General features: G+C 38.8%; 1 protein-coding gene across 3 annotated transcripts in view; it reads right to left on the bottom strand.

Moving 5' to 3' along the window:
• FNBP1L (formin binding protein 1 like) overlaps positions 1-23,820 on the bottom strand; it is a 58,611-nt gene extending 34,791 nt beyond the window's left edge. The window contains exon 1 of one of the 3 annotated variants that reach the window (XM_064455527.1): positions 23,437-23,820. In XM_064455527.1, coding sequence (XP_064311597.1) covers positions 23,437-23,460 — 24 coding nt within the window. In that variant the 5' untranslated portion in view covers positions 23,461-23,820. The remainder of the gene's footprint in view (positions 1-23,436) is intronic. The other 2 variants (XM_064455524.1, XM_064455526.1) reach the window with 2 other exon arrangements.
• Positions 23,821-24,678: the final 858 nt, after the last annotated feature.

Genomic DNA, 24,678 nt, shown 5'->3' with positions numbered 1-24,678 from the left:
CACAGCAATCCAACTGAGAAAACGTGGCCGATTACATAACTCGACATTGATCAGAGCAGTTCTTGTTTACTCAGTTAAAGCCCATGAGGGCTTCTCAAATGAACCTGAATTATGGATAAATTTAAATGACAGCTTAAATTCTGCATAATGTCCTTCCTTCCTGCATCAGCAGTACCACGGAAGACAAAAAGACCCAAGTCTACTCAAAGGTTAAATATTTTAAGTTACAAACATTATAAAGCCAATACTTCACACATGAAAATTTTATCAAACTCTTCTCCTGAATATCTGAAGTATTTCTATGAAACACTACGCAGCTTGCTGTTTTCTTCTTTAAATAAAGATCAAGGCCTTGAATTAAGTTCAATCGATTCAACATTTCACAGGAATGAGATGACTCCAGGTAAATTTATTTATTTTAAAAGTAATTTGCAGTGTCTGTGCAAAGAACTACTTGATGTACTACATTAAAAATTACGGGAACCATAATCAGACATAAATACGTTAATGAGAAGTTACTAGTATAGTATACTTTCCCTACTTGTCTTCAGGACAAATTAGATTACAAAATAGTATTTTTAATTAGAGTATGTTATGCTAATCTACTTCTGAGAACACAGTTTTTCTTTTTCACTTTTTCTGATCTTTGAAACCTCTTCAGTGCCTAATTGTTTTTGTTTTCTACTTTTGTCTCTATTGCTATGCATTCCTGCTTCCTTTTCTATCCTAGGATAATAGCTCTTCTATTTTACTGTCTCAATTAATTATCACTTCTCTCTCTTCCTGCCTGCTTGTTTTTATAATTACCAATTTGGTCTTCGGATCTTTCTCTTCTTGCAACTGCAACATGCTTCTTCCTAACAGGCAGACAAGAACTGCTTCCAGCTAAACATAGTTGTGTGCTTTTTGGTTTTTTGTTTTGTTTTGTTTTCTTTTAACATCCTGTTAGTTTTAGATCTAAACACTAACAAAGAGCTGTTTCTATACCAAGAACAAAATAGAAAGTGTCTTGCTTTTCTGCTTCCTACAAGTTCTGGATTGCAGTTTCCAGACCAACCTGCAAATTATTACTCATTCCTCTTTGAAAACAATCTATGTATTAAGGTTAAGAGAGTGGAAAAAATGCAGCTGTGAGCGAACTTAAAGGCTAAGCATTTTCTAGACTAGAAGATTAATATCAATGAGAAGCTTCAGAGCAGCAATACCAAAAGCCTTAGCTACACTGGAAATAAAGCAGAGGTACCCATGCTTTTTTTTTTTTTTTTTGGGGGGGGGGGAAGCTATAGGTGCATATACACAAACTAAACAGTACTTTGCATTTTAATTTATATTAACACGAAAATTCAGTATAGCCTGTACAGGCAGGATAGGAGGAAGAAAATCTACTAGTCTTTTGAAGACAAAAAAAGGAAAAATAAACCCTAAAAAGAACTTCTGCCAACAATTTGTTAGGTCCAGGACATGGAGCTATTTTGTTTGCAGAAATTGCGACAGTGGTGTAAACAGTAAACTGTATGTCACAACTTGAAAGTATTTAAGTGAGACATTCTGCTAGAAATGCAGACTTGAAGTGCTTAATATGGAAAAGAAAAACAATAGGAATTTAAAAACTACCTTTAGCTGGATGAAAGACTACTTTGTTCTAAGGAATACAGTATTAATAAATTAATAGCATGAACACAGTACGAAAAATCCATTTGCTTGTTAAACTTTTGTATATATTCTTAAAAAGCAATACCACTGTCAACTTTGATTTTGAAGTCAGTTTCTATAATTAGAGAACTGTTTGCCTGATAAAAGGGAGCAAACAACTCAAAAGTAGTACTGAATTACTGGAGATCTAGCCATGCTGTAAGGTAACCTACACAGCAAGTCAAGTTTCTAAAATGAAGCTAAAAATGGAGAGCCACAACTGAGGAAGAGAAATACAAAGTGTATGCTTTTCTCTTTAAAGATCTCCTCAGACCAGCAGCAAAGGAACTGCTTTGGAAACTTCTGATGGAAAGTCAGGTCTGGCAAAAGGGATGTCTTGTCTGGCAGCTAACAACTTCACAGGTGTGACAGACGTTTATTTTCCAGGAAAGCACAGGATTCTATCACAGAGAGAAAAGGAGCGTAAACATTGATGACTACTCTTGGAATGAGCAGCCAGAACCACAACAGACCAAGTTCTACCTCTGGATATCAGCAGATCAGCTGAAAGACATCAGAGACTCGCATTAGAGATTACAGCTGAGCAATCCAGTTCACCCATGCCACTGAATGAATCAGTTGGACTAACAATTAGATTTTAACAGCATCACTCTTCTACCAGCAGAGCAAATTCACTGAAACAGTTCACAGCTGGAACCAATGTTAAGAGCAATGTTAAGACAAGAGAGGAAAGGAATGTGCTGCCACAGAGGGCATCTCAACCACCACTCCTAGTTGTCCAGAATTCTTCAATTAACGGACAGGCACCTTCAGATGAACCAAAACAGTATATTTACCTCACTGTATCAGGATGCAAACTTAAGAAAAACTCAGTGCTTCACAAGTTTACCTATGGGTCTTGCTTTGTTTCTCTCAGGCGACTCCAGTTCCATCTTCCCTTGGCAGGCTCACCCCTACCTCACTCTGCAGGGAGTGTGGCTGCCTAAATGCACCATCTCCTCCTCCTCAGGAAATTCTACCAGCATGGGGCACAGTAGCCAGAACATGGTTAGAGGCATCCTTCCTCTCTGCTACAGCCTCTTCACATTGCGCTTGTCAATGGGTTGTTTGTTGTGGGTACATATCAGCTTTAATTTAACATCTTTACCTACAAGTTAGTAAGGAGGTAAGATACTCTGTCCCAAGCAAATAGCATGGACTTCCTTACCACCACCACTTGAGAAAAATGTAAACACACACATAAGGCAGTTATCACTAACCATACACCCCTGATTGTGGAATACAAGCATACGTAAAATACAAATCAGGAAATCCTACTTTGAGAACTGGATCAGAACCCACTCGCTTGGCTTCCAAATAGCCCCTTAATGTCATTAAATTTTTAATTGGGAGGAATTTGTTTAAATAAACAACTTCTGATTACAAAAAAATGAACCAGGTTTTTTCACATATGCTCTTTATAAAGATCTTTAAAATACTTGAGTCTTATTTGCATTTGAACAAAAGCTTAATTCTGGAAGAGCAGTTCTCCACTTAGCTCTGCTTTAAGCTTAATTCATACTTTAGCACGCATCAGACCATTTTCAAACAGCTCTGTCCAAGACAACAGCAGATCACAAATCATATTTATATGTTTTAAGCATTATTGGATTACAATAGTTGCCACTTAAACAGAGGGACAGCACTACACTTGCCTTGTATATACAAAGGGCATAATCATGTCCATTCCCCTCAACACCAAGAAATCTTATTTTCACCACAGCCAACCCAGAAAGCAGATACTTCCCGAGTCTTCTGGGAGTGGCTGAATGCTGTTAATAGACACAAGCACAAGTAGATTTTAGTCCTAGTTATGCCACTTGCATAAGGAGTCAGAAAGACTTCAACTTTAACCATAAATAAAGTAAACGCGATATGATGCATCACAGTAAAAAAATATTACAATTTGTACAATGCTTAGAGATGCTGTTGCTCATTTTAAGAAATACCTGGAGAAAATTCCATCTTGACAGCAACACTGGAATAACGGGTAGTATACAGCAGTGGGGCTGTACATCAATGAAGCAGAATGCTGAATTCGCTGTATGACTAACAGCCATGCGAGGCCTCAAGTGAAGCAGAAGTTCTGTACAAAATCAGCACGTTCACTGCGTGACTAACGTTGGCCTGCAGAAAATCTGCAAGAACAAAGTATCTGGCCTGGAAAACAATGCTGCAAGATTTTTATTTTTGAAAAATTGTGTAAAGAATGACTTCGTTCTTCAGTTAGAAAATATTATTACGTGGTTTGACACTCAGTGTACAAGGTGAATATTTTAGCGTATGACTAAGCAATCCATTGGTGAAACTATTTAAAACTTTAAAAACTTTTCAACACCTCTACAAATTATAGATACTTCAACAATATTCTTTAAAAAGCATCCACAGAAGACCAAATGAGCAAGCAGCCCTGACACTCTCCAGTTCTTGCACATGTGACTTAACAATCTATTTTTGCATTCTAAAGGATCTGTTCCCTAAAAACTTGTAGAAACAGGAAAGAGACCTTACCTACTGCCAACTTCTTCAGAGGAGGGTTACGTTTCTGCTCTGGTCAGTCTGGCGTAGCATCTAACATGCAGCATGCGCACTGCTTTTTTCCCCTCCATACACTATGGAAGCGAGCTTAGAACACTGCACTCAAGGAAAGAAGGGGGTGTGTGTGGGTGTGTGTGTGTGGTATCAATGCTACAAAGTCAAACAGTTCCCTGAGAGTAGGACGTTATTACCCTGGAGGTAAAACAAGGGGAGATGTGCAGAAGAGACAACAGGGGAGAGCTAAAGGTTTTGCACATGGAATATTATTATAGAACACCTAGATGCCCTACATCACAAATTCAGAAGAAAAACGATTCCACCAGCGTTGCTGCTCTTGCAATGAGCCTGCCTCCATTGCTTATCAAGTTACATATCTCCATCCCATATGTGTACATGCACAACTCTGTGCAAGCTGTATTACAGTATATCCAGTTGCGCTACCACAGAACCCAGCTTACACTGAACTATTTTGTGGAAATTTTACTGAACTGAAATGTGACAGAAGAAAAGTAACTATTAGTATTAGTTTGTATATAACTCAGCCAGCATCTATACTATGGTTCAGGACTGTAACAGAGCCAAAAAACCAAGCCAACTGTCATAGCAAGTGATACAAATTTAAAACAAGGAAGTATTTTTGCCAGCTGCAGGAGGCAAAAAAGAAGGGAAAGCATCAACTTCCCTGTTGTCCAAATATCACTTCCTTGTATTTATCGGCTCAGCTATTAAGTAGACAGTTCTGAGGATGCTGGTTTTAACTGGCTTAAAAACCATGAAGTGTTTACACAAGTAGGGTGCACAAATCCCATGCAGAAGAGTCAATTTGGTGTGTTTCACATTTAAAGACACGTATTTAAGCCTTATCTCAGTGGAATAAGTAGAAAGAAACAACCTGTTTGGTATGGATTGAATCATACTGTTCATCATTCTAACAATTACAACAAACATAGTATAAAAATATCTATACAGAATCCAAGCACTGAGTATCAGCAGCAGAACTTCACCATTTCAACACACAAAGAGCAAGGTATAGCCCCTTTAACCCTCCTCATACGTAATTAATAAAGGTGCACGTTACTTAGAATATTAAACTCAAATCAACAGTTCCTTAAACAAAGTATCTTTCATGGCACTGTTTCTCAACAGTAACTGCAGTAAACAATGAACTCAAAAAATAAAACTTACAGCACAGGAATAAAACATATCCTGGTGTTAACTTTTGGATCACTTCTCAGAATAGGTATAATTAAAACATGCAGTGAATCTACAAGAACTTGGTACTGAAATAATACATATTGCATCTTCTCATGAACATTAATCTTTCACCTTTAAACACCGACATAGAGATCCAAACAGAATCTCCTTAGGTAGCATAGCTCTGGTAAGCTGTTTCGACCACTTTCACTGTTCCTAACGCAGGTACACTGTAATACAGCGAATGCAACTGGAATACAGAAGCTATTTCCTGGTGCTATTATCAGCTCGCATCAGACAGATTTAAGATGAAGGCATACACCTTACACTTGTCGCTACTGGTATTCAAAAGATACAACTCTACTATACCAATTGTCAACAAATATTTGCTCTTCTAAATCACTCAGAGTAAGACACCCACACAGAGGTATTCTGATCAGCTCCTCAATTTTATTGAACTACATCATTACCCTTTCGTTGTTTAGGAAAGGCTGAAAATATCACCAAAACTGACCACCACAGACGCTGTTCTGAGCATGCTTACTTCCCATTAAATGGTAACAGACACTGTTCAATAGTTCAGAAGATCAGAGATCACTGGGGACTGGTTAGGTAAACTGTTACAGAACCAGGTGGCTTGTCTGTTACCTGACTCACCGTGTGCTCTTTGGTTTTGTCAACCCAATAGACATATGGATTTTTTTAATAAAAAGTCCTACTCTAAGGTAACTTCCCTTTTCAGTATCACCTGTGAATATTTTAGTGTTCAAGAGAAAGAATATAGAAGCCACATCCTTTCCCCTTCATGAATATCTTGCAAACAGTAAATACTTTTCAAACTTTATTATAAAACCAGATCCATATACTTAACAGGAAAGTAACTTAGCAGTAAATTAGAGCCTTCCTATGTTCTTTGGAACACTATTTCAGATAAAGATAACTCCATGGGGAAAAGAAAGAAAAAAAAGGAAAAAAAAAAAACCCAACAGAAAAATAATCCTCTATTCACAATGGAATCTACTGCAGTCATTGTTTTTAAAGCAAAATTCGTAGTAACATTAACATAACTGAATAAAGAATTCAAACTAAAACCAGATGTTATTACTGGCATCTTCAAACAATGGAATTTTTCAAGGTTTTGTGATTCAGATAACATTAATATTTAACACGATTCTGCTGTGTGTCAGTTTATCTAAGTTTAAGATATGAGCCTAGAAATATAATATCCTCTTATACTTCACTATAGACTTCAGAATCGTAACCTGTATAAGAATAACATTAAAATTATTCATAAAACCTTTTTTTCTAGTAGAAATGTACTTTCTTTGCAAGATCAAATAATACTAACACATACTGTTCCCCTTCCACGTTAACAAGGTATTTTTCCTTCCCAAATTACAAGAAGCTATCAGAGAGTTATAATTTAACCATAAGTATATGCACTTCCATTAGAAAAGTTACAGTTTTGAAACAGTAAAAAACCCCTATTACAGCATATTTGGGCATTGAAGTTGCATATAAAAAAGCTGAGTACACACTTCTAAGTACTGAAAAAAAAAACCACATTTTTGAACTGTCATAGCTACATTTCTCATTCTTTCCAAAATATATGCAAAGCCCAAACTCAAACCAGCTCAATTTCATGCTATTTCTGTAATCCAGCATAGCAATTACATCAGTATTACAAAGACAATGGGCTCCATAAATATATTCCACACCACTGAGGGAGTTCGATATTGAAAGCAAGCAAACCTACAGCATTATAGGAAAAATAGTACTCACTTTCAGGACAGAGGCAAACATGGAACAACAGGGTCACATCTGGCAATACTGACCCCAGACTGCATCCAGTTCTTTTTGAGGAGCCAATCAACCAACCAATGTAGAAATTAAAAGGTACTTCCAACAGGACCCTACCTTCTGTACTTATTTCCTTCCTGACTAAACTAATAAAAACACATGGGTATTCACACTGAAATAAAGCAGAGATCAGAAAGGTATAGATATAGATAAACAAGCATCAAATCTATGTACTTTATCTGTGACTGAAACAGAAGTGCTTTGGCCACTTTTCCCCTCCCATAATTTCTCAGGATTGTTTTTTAATTACCTTCTAATTTTTCACCTCCTGTCCACCTACTACTTCCCTTTTAATTCCTTCTTTAAGCCTCTTTTGCACAATTTATCCTACTGGTGTGACTTCACTGTTTACTAAATAGGCAGATACCGAGAACCTTCTCCCTGCCCTATCAACACATACTTTGGGAAACCAACTTAACAGCAACATTTTAAGCACTATGTTAATTATATACTACATGCAAAGTAGCTTGTTCCATTCATGACAGCCACAGAAAAACTGCTACTATAATAATTAGTAAATAATTAGTAGGTCTCTTTCCTAGTGACTTTTCAGTATTATCAAATCAGAAATAATAAAGAGCAGAATAGTAAAAAAGTGCTTAGCAATATACTGGAGGCATAGTCCAAAATTCAATTGCAGGTCAGCAGGGTAACTCACTACAAATCACCGTACTGTCCTTCCAAACCCAGTTCTAACCAAACAGCCCTATAAAACTAACGCTCCTTACTATACATCAACCTGTAAGTAGAAGAAAGTGGCACAGCCTTTTTCTTGCCTGAAGACGTGGAACCTCTCCTCTATTTTATGTCATTGCCACATCACATTCATTCCGTCCTATGTGGAAAACTCAATTATTTGTAATTTCATTCTTCAACACGAAGTGCAAATGTCTTTACTAAGCACTCATTTCTTCAAGTCCCCAGGGAATTAGAACAGCAAAATATTAACCAATAAGTGATAAATCTCAGTAAATAATCTAAGAACTGTCATAAAATGCTAAAAATATTCTGAGAAACAGCCCCAAATATTGAACATTAAATAATGACAAAACCTCAAAATTGTTTAACACTGAATAAAACCATTATGTCTTTTCTTATTACACTGACTATAAAACTGAAACAATCTAACTGCATAAGTAAGTTCCAACTTTATTTTTAACATTATCAGCTTGATTAAAAACCCACTGAAAATGGATGTTTCCTATCTGGGGAGCCTTAACACTTTATTCCTAGCAAAAACATTTTCAAATCAGTGATTAAAGCATGCCTATTTCTTATCAAAAGCACACCAGGATTTCATGGCAGAAAAAAAATGCAAGAGAACTGCCTCCTCGCTAAGTATCTCCTTTTAATTTCATAAATCATTACACATCAATGTGTAAAACCATATCTATCTTTTTTAAAAAAAAAAAATTCAATTAGTCATTTTCTTATCTGTGACAGTACCTGAATTCAATGCATCTTTAGCATATAACAGGAAATTCAAGAAATTAAAGACACTCCCCAGACACCCATTTTTTCTGAAGAGAATGATTTGGAAAGGAAGCAAGAAAATCTCAAGAGAAGAGCTCAAAGACAACTATGTATTGTTTCCCGCAAAGGATGAGAACAGTGTCATAAATGGTTTTTATTTGTAACCATTGCCCCCATGAGTCTCAGAAAAATATTAAATATTTGAAGTGTTCAAAAGATCATTTATCAAAATATGTTTGACTAAGTTTTAAATATTCTTCTGTATCACATACGATACCACAGAACAGTCATATGAAGGATTTATTTTCCAGATGCTTTAAAATGCTTGATAAGAATATGCAAAATTATTCTATTTCTACATGAGCAGTACAGGCAATTCACATTAAAACAAAATTACAAGGTTCATTGTGACAGCAAAATTTGTTTTGATATCATTAAAAAGCATAAACAAAATATTTGTCTGATAAATTGAGATATATTAAATAGTATTTAGTACCAAAATTAAAGTACCGCCACTCTCCAGCTTCAAAGTAAATTAATAAACTGAAACAATGGTAGTAAAACTGAATCAAGTAACAGTCAAGAACATATTTCTATCTTAACCTGACGGCAGGATCCTGAAACATCGAGCGATTAAATCCTCAAAGTTTTCATTTCAGAATAATAGATTTCTTCTATTTCTTTACTCTGAAGCAACTTCACTGCTCTGTGAATTGAAAATAACCTTGTACGGTCTAGAAGGATTTATACAGGGAGAGAAAAACAGAAGAGAGAATACTGCCTACAATTTGATCTTCCCATTTGAAGGAGTCAACCAGAGAACTGGATATTAGCCCAAGTCATTTAAATGAATGTGAGACCCTGATGACAATGGCATGAAACACAAGTTAGTTCTCAGTATTTCTTAAATTGCAAACAGGAAGCCTATACTGTAATAAAAGTTATTTTCAGCTCTGAAAGTTACACTGGACTTCGTTTTATTGTAATTGATTAAAACTCAGTTTTCAACTTCGTTACATATATGCAGGAATCAACTCAAGACAGGTGTGCCCAGCTGTAATACTTACACATTTTGCATTAGTCCATTAGGCTGGAAATACTTGATATCAAGCCGCTACAATATAAAATGCACTGCTGATAGTAAAATTAGAGTTGTTTTTTTTCCCTGTTACATACAAACAATCCCAAATTTTTATGCCTCTCAAGAATATACAGTAGCACAAACCTATAATAAATACTTGAGTCTCTAGCATTCCACAAAACGGATAATTCTCACAACAATCAAACGTATCATCCAGTTCGTAGCGGCAATCACTAGCAACACGAGAGCAATTTCAAAATAATGTAATGCTCTCAAAACCGCTATGGTTCTCAGCATCCATCTTTACAGTTGTCACCATCATTAGTTTCACTTGTTCTACTTGCATTTTAAAATCATGCTGAAATACAATACACTAATATCTTAATAATCACACTTTTAACTATGCCTATAGAAAGTGTTTTGGTTGATACGGAACTTTGTGGCTCATGTGAGTACTGCAAACATCTCAGATCAAGGATTCCAAACTCAACAATGAGCTGAAATATTAATTAAAATGTTTTTCACCATGCTGCAAAACAGTTTTTCCCATTTCAAACAACTGGAGAGATTACACAATACACTTACCACCACATCTGCAGAGTCATCTCTGATCTCTGAATCTATCTTAGAATCAACTCTATCCATTTTAGAACTGTAATGTGTAAACTAGTAACAGCTTTTTTGCAATAAAACAGATGTAATTGGTAAAGAACTCAAATGGAAACAAGTGGAATCCCAGCAACTACAGCAGAATACTGAATAGCAATAAAACTGGGCCACAACATCCATAAATGCACAACTAGTACACAAACACTGAGGTGAAATCAGGCATGTAAAATCATGGAGAAAATACTGAACAAAGGTGTTTTTCTCAAGGTGTAACTTAGGATTCCTAATATTAAGGTAGGGTACCAGCACACCAAATGTAATTCAGATAAACTACTTGCAGTTGAAACAGTAAACTGTTTCCAGACAGCTGAATGTAATCAGATGAGCTGTATTACCTTCTGTGTCGGCTAGTACTAAATACAGCTTTACTGGAAGTATCTTTTCATATACTGTCCTTCAGGTCTAAAGGCAAAAGATAAACTCACAACCAGCATATTTAAGCACTATATAAAACATTGTTTCCACTCAAAAAAAGTTAAAGCAATGACAGCTACTGCAAAGCGTTCCTCATACGGCAATACTGATTATGAAAGACTGCTGAAATATTAACACAAAAGCCTTCAGTAACACCTTTTTAAGATATTGCAGATGTTTCATACCATCTAATAGAGATGATAAACAACAGCTCATACAAAGCCCAGAATAAAGCTGCATGCATCAGAAAGCATGCTGTACCCCAAAAGACCTTCTTATACATAACTGAGGTACTTTTTTAACTTCCCATGCTAACGCTTTATTCTTCTACTTTCTTCATAAAACAGAAGTTAGTACTAAGCAGAAGACAGAAGCTAATGCTGTTGAAGCAACTGAATTAGTTGTAACTCTGAAGAGAGAAAAGATTATGAATAAAATTAACTGAAGAAAGGAACTTCTTTAGGAAAAGAAATGCTTAATATGTTAAGGTGCTGTTTGCTGGTATAAATTTACTACTGCATTAGCACTTTTAGTGGCAGAGCACATTGAAAGATAAAGGATCCAACTTCAAGCAAAGCTGAAGCCCTTTAGTTAAGACAGGAATACATAGATTTTTCAAGTGCCCTCATCAGCTCTCTACAAAATATAGTAATGTGTCAAAAAAAAAAATCTTGCAATGAAGTTAAACTCCATGCTGTACTACTTTGAGATATTTTAAATCAACTGGAAATAAATGAAAAATTCGCAAAGTGCTCTTGCAGAAATGCTTTAAAACTCAGCACCTGAAATTAAAGATATGGAGAGATGTAACGCATTTCTGCTATGTGCATGCAGCTGACTAGACAGTTTGTGCACTTAAAAGAACAAAAACCCCTTTACAACGTATGAAACACTGTTTTGCGTTGACTGCTTTAGCATGGATGAAGCCTGCAAGCATTCTTTCCCTGTGTATTTCATTATCATGACGAATAACATGACAAAAATTTACAGAAGCTTAAAAATATGCATCTCCCATTCCTCAATATTTAATTAACAAAATATATAACCAGAAGATAAATTATTCCACAACAGACATACAGTGAAGTTAATTACTGAGGAGTCACCTATAAATCCACTGACACGATTAACAAGTTTGAGGGTACATTGTATCGAGGAAGAGGAATTAACAACCTAATAAAAGATAGGAAGGAACAACATGATGAAAACCTATGCTGTTTTCCTGAGAGAGTAACTGGTACCAGTCCTAAAAGTATCAGAGGCAACACCCAAACAACCGTCAGCTTAACTTGGAGATATAGGAGTATGATCCTCTTCCCACAAATGAACAGAAGTCAGCAAAAAAAGTTAAGCCTCTTTTCCAATGACCTAAGGAAGAAAAACAGTCATTAAAGCCACAAGCTTCAGGTCTGACTGACAGCCTGATTATGTCTGCAGAGTAAGAGTATGAAACGCTAAGTACAAAGGACTACAAATAGTCTATCAAGTTCATAAGAAACATTTATATTTAAGGTCCTTGTTAGAAATTCACTGTTCTCAGTTTCCCAGCATCCCGTACAGATAAATTAACAGCAGTACTCCCTCCTATGGTTTGTATAAAGATGAAACAACATCTCTCAGAATTAAAACTCAAGATAGAAACTTATGTTTGAAGCACTATTATCCCATTGTATCTCATTACTGAAAAAAAAGTATGAATGCTGGCCATTCAGTACTATCACCTTCAGTTGATTACATAGTTTCTCAAAAATTGCAAGGCATTTCATACAAACGATGTCAAGATGTATTCGTAACACAGCCCACAATTACAGCCTTGCAGTAAAAATCAGACAGAACATGGAAAAATATTTTACCTAAGAATCACTAAGCATAATTACCACTGGCATCTCATCTTTAAGACTTGATTTTAAACCTGTAAGACATTGACTTCAGGTCAGCTATTGAAATTACAGTGAATCTAAAGGACACCCCCTCAGACCCAAAGTAATTGAAAGTCACCGGGTGCTACGCCATCCAAGCACAAAGAGCAGCCAGTATACACAGCCTGGCGTTGATTTCATTTGCACCTACGAAGGTTTTAACATACAGAGCCAGCTCCTGATTTGAACAAGATTCCACTTCCAATCCACTGATCGGATGTTTCTTCTGGTAAAACCTTCTTAGTTACACACAACTACTCCTGCCTCGCTATTTCCCTCTCAGGAATGCGGAAGATAAAGCTCAAACTCGGGGAATCACACCTGTATCTCTCCAGCGCTAGGCTGGTGTCCAGTGAACTGCAGCACTGTTCCTGGAAAGACAGAATCACTACACTCCCTAGCACCAGTACCCAAGTAAAAGTGTTTCTTAAAAAGCCACTTTAGAAAGAAGTTGCCCTTGTTATTAAAGGGAGATCAGTCAGGAAAAAACTACTCAATATTAATGGTGTCCCAAACTGAGGGAGGTAGATTAACAAATCTAGGTTCCTGACATCAATACTTCAGCAGGAATGAGAACAGGACAAGGAACACAAAAGGCCTCACAGCTTTTACAAAACAAAGAAGCAATCAAGCTAAACCAAAACAAATAACCCACAGCCCCTATTTCCTTAGTCTCAACCTAAAGACTTAATCAGACCACCACACCTCTTGCTACAGGAACAAATATTTGAGTATCAAGCCAAAGAGTCAGGATACCTCAGAAAATTGCTCAGCTTGCCTCACATGATGACGTGTCTACTGAAGTTTCACGAACTGTACAGTCTACATTCCCCTCGCATTACTTATGAAGTAGAAGAATCCCAGGCATTTAGGTTTTCCTGATAAGTTGTTATTTATTTTCAAGAAACTCATTTTTCCTCTTTTAAACATGCCATCTTTTTAGATACAAGACCTAACCAGATATTCCAATCTGGTTTTCCCCATTTTATTACAACCTGCTGAAGAACTTCTCAACACAAGTTCATCCTTTTCGTCCCCTCCTCCAAAAAAATATTTTTGTAAGTCAGGCTCTTTCTGACCATTCAAATAGCTGCAATCTTTTTACCCATATCATTCCTCAATTAAAAGCAACACCCTCTCCTCTGGTATCAAGAGATCATCATTTCACCTGCGTATGTTTGAGTGTTTTCTCTCCCCATTTCTTTGCATCCTTCTCTACTGCATCAAATATTAGCCTCCAGCCTCACTTTCAAGGGCGTTGCTGGCCAATTCCAGCTCTGTTACGTCATTATACCAAAGGACTCCTGTTTGCTCTTCATGAGACTTCAACACTCCCCTCTATGTTCCAAAAGTATTTCCTGCATTCTCTTAAATTGCTTATGTGCTAATCCCTGCAACCATGACCAAGGTTTACCCCGTTGCTACCCTTTCCTTGCAAGGCTTCCCAAAAGAAGCAGTAAAGATGATGCAGTTAAGATCACTGCCCATCATGCTGAACAGCATTTGGTTTTGCACAACTCTGTCTTTTGGCATGAACAGTAAATGACCCATCTTCTGCTCAAATTGGAAGCTAACTGAATTAGGGGTGGTCTTTGTACTCTGCGTTTGCACAGAGCACAGCACAACACAAGCCTGCTATGTGACTAATGGTTCTAGGCGCTAAATAAATACAAACATAAAATACACTCCAACTATTGATTACAAATGTCAAATACCCTAAATATTCCTCTAATTGTGACCAACTTCATATAAATATGGGGGGAGAATGCAGGAAAATTAGGTGTCATAACAGATAGCAAAAAAAGGGAACAATTTATCCACTTATGGGGGGGGGGGGGGCGGGGGGAGTGTTTTGTATTAGAAATGTTACAATTTCCTCTACCAAAATATTCCTCTGCTGCAGAGAAAGCCAACTGTATTGTAGCACAGATATTATCTTGGGTTCATACATACCAGTTATTCTCCTTCTCACGGCCACAAGAACACCCTATGCCACTAAGAGCGAATGCTTATTTGAAAACATTATTAGAAAAATGAAACATTATTTACCTTCCTTGAAAGAAATTAAGCATCTGGGGGGAAAACAAAGGGTACAAGCAGCATACCCCACTTTCGAAGAAAACCCCCTCAATTACTCTGCCAACCAGAATTTACAAAGTGAGGTTTCCACGTCTACTTGAGTCGGGCACCCATCATGAATGAGGAAGAATCCAGCAACCAAATGCTATCTTTTCCAAAGGATTTACAAAGCAGATAAAGATTCAGAAGACACACCCATCTTTATCTCCTTCACCCACATCTGGTTCCCCCAATGTTGCCAAGAGTACAACTGCCTCTCGGCTCTCCAGTGCAACTGCTGTCATATTTCAGTTCTTCAGTACATAAATAACACTCCAAACTCAAATCAAGCCGACGCCATTTCACTGCACAATGTTGAAAAAATATTGTGTAGTTAATACGGAACTACAAAAAAGCACGTTGTACTCCTTCTTGCATACCAGCTGACAAGAAGTGATTTGCACAGTACCTGCCTCCTAAACAAATACTTGCTAAGCGTAAGCATTACATGAATAGACAGGATGATAAAATGGTGAACTTTCTTGTTAGTACACAGCAGATTTTACCCGCTCAAGTGAAGAGTTTTAAATGGTTACTTCAAGTAGACAGTCCGATCAAAGAGAATCAGGGTAAGTTATCAGAATTTGCTGGGTTTTGTGGTTTGTGTCTAACATTTAAAAAACACTATACTGCTTTGCACTTACACATTGAAGAATGCTGAAGTATTCTACAAACGCAGGCATTGTTACAATATTAATTTGATTTTAAAACCTCAAACTTTATTCCAATTTTACAACCCAACTAACAGAGAGAAAAATAAGTTTACTTGCCCAAGACCACACAGAGTTCCACAGTAAAGCCAAAGAAAAATTCACGTCTTGCAATATGAGCAGTTTAGCTCACTGTAAGACTGCACTTTTCCCTTGAAAGATGTAAAAAAATAACAAAACTATGTAGAAAAATGTACAAACTACAATGCCAGAAAGCAGTTTTAGCAGTCTGATGTCCTTTTTATTGTGAATGACAAAGCAGCAGCAGAGTTCTGACAAAAGAAAAAAAAAAAATCAAGGAAAAGGTATTAATGAATCTCACAAGTATCCATTTCAAATTTCAACGCTACTGAAATTAACAGAAAAATAAGTACACCTGAAATTAAGCCCTTTCTTATTCTTGTCACCTAGCAGGAAATACAATACTGCTGCCACTCTCCTCTTAGAATAGAGCTTGTGGCAGAGAAAACACGGCAACCCAGACTAACAAATTTATTGCAGATAATTCCATAAACAAAGTCAGTGTAGAGGGTCAGCATTTTAACGAAAACCAGAAGGTTTCATTAGCATAATACTTTTTTTTTCCCCCTTCTCCTCCCATCCAGCTGAAATACTGACATGGATCCGAAGACGAACCGCTAAAGTTTCTGCCAAGAGAGCACTGGGACTGGGGTACGTAAACTCACTTGGGGCAAAATGAAACAGGCTGACTGGAATTTCAGCTTTCACTGAACAATTTGTTCACCAACACAAGGAAAAAGCTTAGCATATCTGGACTTTGGGGAATTCTTTTTCTACCAAACAGAATTCAAGTTGCTGAAAAAGTACACACATGTGTGCTATGAACAATGAAAATTTAATCTGAAATGTGTTAAAGAACTTCCCCTCCATTAAAAAAAACCCAAAACACAACAACAAGAACAACCCCACACCAAAAAAACACCAACCCACCCAAAACCTGCATTACTCAATTACTGGCTTTAAAAAGCACACTAAAAAACTGCTCTGCAAACATAATGAATGAAGTATTTAACTACTGTATTAATAATAGAGGGTCTCACAAATGAACTTTTAGACACTTTAGACTTATTTCAGTATGTCTAAAGCATCAGTGACAACTCTACACAAGCATTAACACAAACCTTCTGTCTTCTAGTATCTACTTGCAAACTGCTGAAAGCACAAATCATACCTACTTGGAGACTCCCTCACCAAGAACGGAAACCTGAACACATTGACAACAGACTTTTTTCTTCTCACGCTCATCTCCATCCCAAGTTCTGATGGATTTGCCGTTCCAAAGGATCATTATTTTGACAGATCGCTCTTCAAAGAAAACCTCTGCTTGCTCAGGATAAAAGAGCTTGCAATCTCAACCAACCTGCTGCTCTTCTTACTCAGGAAATCGAACCACCAGCTGTAGCATTTAGAGTTTTGACATAGGCAACTCTTAAGATTCTGTATTACAAATAAGGATACTACATGCATTTTTGAAGACAGAAATACTTTTCTAGCATTCAGCATTTCCAGATTAGTAAAGGCCTGTGTACTTTTGTACAAACTTCCTTGAAGAGCACATACATTTCCAAGTACATATACAAGCAAGCCCATAAATAAAAACAGATGCCATTTTAATAGATATCAGGTGATAAAACAGCTTTCAAAAGTGAAAAAATACTTTTTAAACAGATACTCAAGGGCACAAACACATATGCATTCTTAAATTAAATTATGTTCAACATCAAAACCAAGCTGATAAAGTCTCAAGACAATGACTCACCCCTTCCTGGAAAAAACAGTAAAAAGGTCAGATGTTTATAAAGCACACAATTGCTGGAAAAATAGGGACAAATATTATTTCTAACTAAAACCTGATACAATTGTTTTCATTCCAGATCCTGAAGTAACAACACATTCACTAATCAAGTACTTGAACCTTACGTAACTTTCTATTTGGATATCTTGGAGGTCTTCACAAGAATGAGATAAGCTGCACAATACTCCTTGTGAAAGACCATAACCTCACAGAGGTTGAGCATTTTATCCAGTATCTTAACCATGACAAAGGAAACGCATGGCCATCCCATGCATCTGGAAACTCTGTAATGTCATACTTTGGCCACAAGACACCTTCCTTGCACACATTTGCAGACCACGACAGTGAGAACACTGAATGAAAAGAGAATGCATACAGAACGCTGCTTGCAATCTTTGGGTTAAACTGGAGGAGAAGTCTGGGGAAAAAATCATCCAAGGTTTCATCTCACAAACATATATGTATTAAATAGAATATTGCCTTGAATGCTGTATGCGTTAACACACACTGGAAAAGAGGTTCACGAAAGATTAAGACTCAAAAGCACAGAAGAATTTCACGTGGTATATGGTTTGATAGGTAGAATTACTTTCTATGTTTAACAGTTTAAAAAAGAATAGCTTATTAGCATTAACAATGCTAGTGACTACAGAACCACATAGTCATATTAATGATAGAGAAAGGTTTCTCAGTTTCAAACTGCTTTGAAAAAAAACCTTTCATTTAGCTAAAAAAAATTCAGATTTTCTAATCTAGTGAACAAAAATACGATAAAATATTATAACAGACATATGCTACATAATACTTCGCTACTTTTTGAAGTAAACTTTTTCATATTTACATTCTGTGGATGTTTTCCATATAATTAAACTTGACAACTTTTAAGATTAGGCAACATCACCACACAATTTCTCTTCTTCTACAAAAAGAGAATATATGATTTTAAAACAAAAAGGAAACGATGTTTGAAACAGGCATCAAAAGCATAAGAAAATTTTTTAACAGCTTTTGAAAAACTACTGATGCAACTAAAAATTATTTAATATTTTTGTAAATAAAAGTTGGGTTTAGGCATGGAATGAATTTTAAGGAAAGATTAAAAAGAGCACATCACCAAATATACTTTGATCTTTCTTTGGTCAAACGTAACTCATTTCTAAAATAGTATTGTACAGTGCCAGTGGTTTCTTAATTATAGAAGATGGTGTGCTTCTGGCCCCAAGGAGCTCACAACAATAGTATCATTAAATCTTCTACAGCCTTTTTTTTTAATCATAAAATCTTAGCACAAAAGCCCTCAGCAAAACTTCTGCTTTAAATATTTATCAAGAGGTGAGAAACAGATGGTTAGACTGGTTTTACAGACTGAAAATGTTCTGACATGGTATTCAAACTCTTCTTCTGCCAACTGCTATTAAGGGGTTCACAGAGGTTCAAAAGACAGAACGTGCATCAAAAGTTGAAAAACATCCTTCCTGATTTTTTTAAAGAGACAGCACAAGCTCTTTAATTAATTTCCAAGGAAGCTGCTTCAGCATGCCAATCACAGAGCTTCACTTGCCTCCTCTTATTAATCCAAGAACTTCATTATCAACCATCCTCCAGTCTCCAAAGCTCAGTGAGCCTTTAGTGTCAAAGCAAACGCACTACATATTCAAGTTAACTGAACAAAAACCCAAGATGACAATAACCAGATACATTTTGTTAAATATTCTACGTTGTTGGTATTTGTACACTTTACACCCATCACAAAAAGAACTCCAGATGTACAGAAACATACACACTGAACAGATGTTCATGCTGAGTAGATTCTTCAGCATATCGGAATCCATCATTTTTATTTCCAAATATTTGAAGTTACTAAAAAAAAAAGGCAGTTTTAGTTCCATTCGTCTATTCCTGCCTTGGGGTACCTTATTAAGCACAGTATGCAAGTCTGCCCAGGACCTCCATGTATAAACCCTCTTACTGATCGTGAGGTGAGCATCAGCATGCTGCATTTGAAAAACATGTTAAAAAAAAGTTGCAACTCTGAAAATTTTATCTAAAGAAAGAATAGCAATTTTCTATTACCAATGAAGTGCAGCAATGCTGCTTTGCAATTATATGCCCCCCTTCATCAGGTAATTACTGCTTTACAAATACCACCTAGGAAAAAGTTAAATATTACAGATAGGAAAATTTAGCACACAACTGTCAAATTCTCAGAAAATACGATTTCAGCTGGGTTACGGAAGACTAGACTCCCTGATTCTCACGACTTTGTTCTAACCATTACGAGAGCACTATCATGCAAGGCAGTTCACTGAAGTATCTTAGTTTTTGTGTGGACATACCATAAGGAATATGCTGCAGAGTGACCACAAAGACAAATGCACTAATGAGAGGAAAAAAAAAAAACCCAACCTATTTGTGGAATAATACTTTCAAATTTGATCAAAATTTTTTGTTGTGATAAAAAAAGCATAGAAGGGGAACACATTTCATACACCGTAGAAAACCTTGTAGAATAAAACAGTTCTAATAATAGGATGGCTTAAATGTTTCAACATTTGTTTTACTATTATTAATTCACATTATTTCATACAATGCTATCAAAGGAAATACATTCATAATTTGAAGCAGTAACGCAACAGGGAGCATGCTGCTTGGCCAAGACACACTGAAAAGCAAAAAGTGCCTCTAACTACCTACTTCAGTCTACTCAAGACACACATGCTTTGGCCAATGCACACCCACTTCAGAGAATGGTGGTGTACTTATAAAAATGGTCACTTGAAAAACAACCAGCCCCATAATCCACAAACAGAAACAGCAGCTACAGAATTGAAAGAATTAGAAAATTCTGGCCCATCAAAGAAAATCTCTCCCATGTCATGTCCCTGATATAACCGTTTAAGAAATAAGAGTCGCATACTTATTGTTTCAATACCACAACAGCCATATTTTCATAAGTACCTCAGAAATACCAGATACGAGTTGCTTTCCTAATTCCTTAATTTTAATTCTGGCTCCTTATTTGCCTCTAAGTTTAGCCACACACACTTTTTACTTTCTTGGAAATAGCATAAAGGCTCCAGAAGAAAAACTGTGTATCAGCATAAAATACCAATAATCAGCACAAAGAGATACAATTTGAGAGGGCAGGGTTAAGGACGTATCAAAACAGCTGACACAAAACCATCAAATTTGCCTCAGTGGATCAGCAAAGCCCACATACATATTTGCAAATGTTCTGAAAAACTATCATCTACATACCAGTCTTAATCCTGAAAAATTCCACATTGTGACCACAAGGTGCAAACACTAGTGGGGGAGAGCCTCCAGCTCCACGAAGTCTCCAGAAAACCTGTGCAGAACAGCTCTCTGCAGCTGGAGAGTGATAACAGGGTGAGTTGTGAGCGCCCTGCCGCTGTCAGCAAAGCCAGCGTGGCCCGGGATGCCTTCTGAGTAGGCACTGATGCTAGGACAGGGACCGATGAAGGAAAAGCTACAGTAGAACACAAGCACACCTAAGAGTTCATTTACTCCTTGTTCAGAGCCCTGTGTTTGGAGCACCACAAATACTGTTTTTCCTTGTGTTTTTAACCTAGATTTAAGCTAACTTTTAATAAATTTGGTTTTGTGCCAAAAAAAATAATCTTTATTTATCCATCCAACGTAAGTTGTTAAAAAAATTAAATGTTCAATACTCAGAGTAAGAGAAGCACTGCATATTTTTCCAACTAAGAAAAGTTTGTTTTATAACCTTAACACAGTTTTTAAAGGTATAATAAGATTCAGCAGAAAAAAAGTAACCCACTTAAAAGACACACTTTAATGTAAAAACTCATACTGTCAGAGTCTAGTTGTATAGTTACAGACAGACCATTTTATGCAGTTACCTCAGTGTAGAGTTGCAGGTATCTCCTGGTATCAAGCAAAAAGTATACTAAATTTTGCCAAAATAAAAGCGTTGCAGTAAAACTTTTAGCTTGAAATTCTGGTGTTATTTCTTCAAAATAACACATAAGAATTAATGACTTAGGAAACAGCATATAGTAGGTCTAGATAAAACTCAGAGAGTTTCATGACACTGTGATTGAAATGCCTGTCATTAGAAGGAAGTCCAAGGTCAAAATCCACCTTTTTGTATATATTTCTTAAATACATATGGAAGATAAACACTTCCTTACAAAACTAAATACAAGATAGTCTACAAAACCTTAACTATCATTTACAGGCTGGACAAAGAAAATAAAATTAAGAGACTGCCAAAATGAACAGTGACGAGTAAGCCAAAAACTCCACTTTCTAAAGCAATATATACCTAATTGCTTACAGAAGAAAATTCAGTGCTTTCCTAAAACGCAAAACCCCACTCTTCCAAAACACTGACCCCCCCATCTGAAGCTTAGCACGAGCTAAAGACATGCTTGTGCTGCCGATATAAATCATGCCTTTTACTTACCCCTTACTGTTAATATTACAGCAGTTTTACATTTCCATTTTGTTGCAGCAGTGCTGTCAGTCCTTCACAAGTGTATTTCATCTGAATTCTATATCACCTCTACAAATCCTAGTCAAGGACAAGGTACTGTCCAAAACTCTGAAGAAACCCTTATGTATCTTTAAATGAGGCTTCTCCACGTAGCACACTTGATGCAATGATGTTATATCCTCATTTTGCATAGCCAGACAGGACTTACTCAGGTGGCTTCAGGAGCTTCACTGGCCCAACTCCTACACCCCACCCACAGGCTCCGACTGCAATGCCACTGCCTGCCTTTGGCTCCAGCAACCGGTTGTCTCGCTGCCGAGCAGATCTTTGCTCCTCTAGATACTAATAGCCCTGCACTAGAAACTACTGATAAAGGAATTTAATTCGACATCAAATGTAAAAGGTGTAACACGCTAGGTCCAAGTGAAGAGTTCCCGAACAGACTTCAAGTTGCAACGTTTGGCTTTCTGTGATTATTTTTTTTTTAACCTGAGCGCAAGCGTCTGCGCTTCAGTCTTTGGTCTTTAAAAGCAAGTAAACGAAGGGTAGGCAGCATTTAAAAGGGCGACGTTAAACCCTCCTTGGTACTATAGTGTGTTTTTTCGCTTAAGCTCTCGCAAGGCCAGCGCCGGCTCCAGCCACAGCCGTAGGAAATCTGGTAGAGACAACAAACCGCGCCGCGGCTGCCTGCGAGCAGGCATCGCCCTGCTTCACCCCGCCAGGTCCCGGGGGAGAAGCCCCTTCTGCGCCGCCCTCGGCGCGGCCGAGAGCCCTCCGGAGGAGGAGGAAGAGGCGGCGGGGGTCTGAGGAAGGGTCTAACGCAGGCACAAGCGCCCAGACACCGTCTCCTTGCTGCCAGTTCTTTGTATTCAAAAAAAATAAAATACAACACGGTATGTGCCAGGGGTACTTTAGGAACAAAGGTATGTAATAGCTGCTTCCAATTAGGGGCGGCTTTACCTCAGGAGGCTTTACCCGTCAGAGCAGTCCGGTGGTTTTTGGGAGGGGAGCACCCCGTACCCCCCACGAGCCCGCCGCCGGCCCCAGCCGCCCCGCACCGACCGCCCTCCCCTCCCTTCTCCTCAGGGGAAGGCGGAGGGGCGCGGACAAAGAAGCCCGACCCGCCGCCGTTACCGGGCGAACGGCGGAGCCGCGCTCCGCTCCCCTCCCCTCGCCTCGCCATGGCCGCGCAGGCACCCACGCCCCGGACAAGGCGCTCCCCGACCCACCGCCCCCGCCGAGCGCCCGCCCCTCCGCCGCTCCCCCTTCCCCAGCGCTTACGCCACCTCCCCCCGCCGCTTCCAGCGACCCATTCCACCCCCCCCCCCCGACCCCCCCTGCCCGCCGCCCCAGCGCCGAACAAAAGCGCCTCGGCAGCCGCCCCAGCTCCGCGCCTCCCCCGGGGGCAAAGCCGCCTCAGCAGACAAGGGAAGGCGGCGAATCCCAGACACAATGAGGGGCGAGACGAGACTCACCCACAGCTCCGTGCCCCAGCTCATGGCTGCTCCGCGAGAAGCGCCGGCTCCGGCAGAGACGATGGCGGGGGATTAGGATTCGGGCGGCGACGGGAGAAAGGGGTCCCGCCGGGCGGCGCCGGTGCCCTCGGTCACTGGGGAGAGGCGGCGGCAAGGAACGACGCCGCTCCCAGCTCCAGCTCCGCCTGGCTCCGGGAGGGGGGGAGCCGCGGAGGAGACTGGGAGAGGGGCGGGACGGGCTGAGGCGGCGGGGGGACGGGACGGGCTGGGGCTGAGGCCGCCGCGCCGCGGCAGGGAGGGAGGGACGTAGGGCGGGAGGAGGTCGACGGGCGTCTGGCCTCCCTCCCGCGGCGCCACACGCATCCCGGAGCCCCCGAGGGCGCGGGGTGTCAGGGTATGGAGGGGAGCCCGCTGCCGGCTGCGTCGTTACTCATTAACGAGGAGGAGGAGGAGGAAGGGGCGCCTGTTGGCAGCGAGGCCGCGGGTCTTTGTATCCCGCCCGGCCGCCTCACCTCGCCTCCCCCCGGGAAAGCGCTGACTCACGGCCGGGGGAGAGGCGGGAATCCCGCCCGCCCTCCGGCGGGTGTTTCACCCCTCTCACCCGGCACGACGGCGAGTAAGAGAAAGCGCCAGGGGACAACTATTTTCTTCTATTTTTTTACTCCACAGGTGTGGACGTAAATCGTAAATGGAGAAGTTACGAAATGCGAGGCTGACACCTGAGGAAAAATAACCTATTTCTGAGGGAGAAGGTGTATGAGTTATATCATGGAATGATTATAATGGTGAGTTCCCTCGGCAACTGGAAAAGGAGTGTTAAAAAATAATCTTTGACAAGGATTTCCGCCAAAGTGTCTGTTATGAAGCTACTAACAGAAAACAAAGGCTCTGAAAGCCGCCCAAATCAAATTCCCCTTTCCAGGAGTCAGCTTCTCCATTTTCCTCTCATTTTTACTTAAAATCGTTTTCAGACTGCAGTAAAACCTCAGTGAAAATACTGCTGTCTTAAGTCTCTATCTCATGAAACAAAAATTACTTAAATCCAATTTTTCTTTGATTTCCAAGTCACCTTTCAGGTAATGTTCCTTTCCATCATGCTTAATTTAGGTTTAGTCCTATTTTCCATACGAAAGGGAAACAGAAGTTCTTCTAGATTGGTATTAAATTACTGTAGTAGAGTAACAGTAACATCAGAATTTATCAAAATCAGCAGATGAGACCACAAATCAACAGCGTAATTTC

Source organism: Phalacrocorax carbo, chromosome 6 (assembly GCF_963921805.1).
Source record: "Phalacrocorax carbo chromosome 6, bPhaCar2.1, whole genome shotgun sequence".
Lineage (NCBI taxonomy): Eukaryota > Metazoa > Chordata > Aves > Suliformes > Phalacrocoracidae > Phalacrocorax > Phalacrocorax carbo.
The sequence above is the reverse complement of the archived record's forward strand: the minus strand, read 5'-3'. Positions and strand labels throughout refer to the sequence as shown.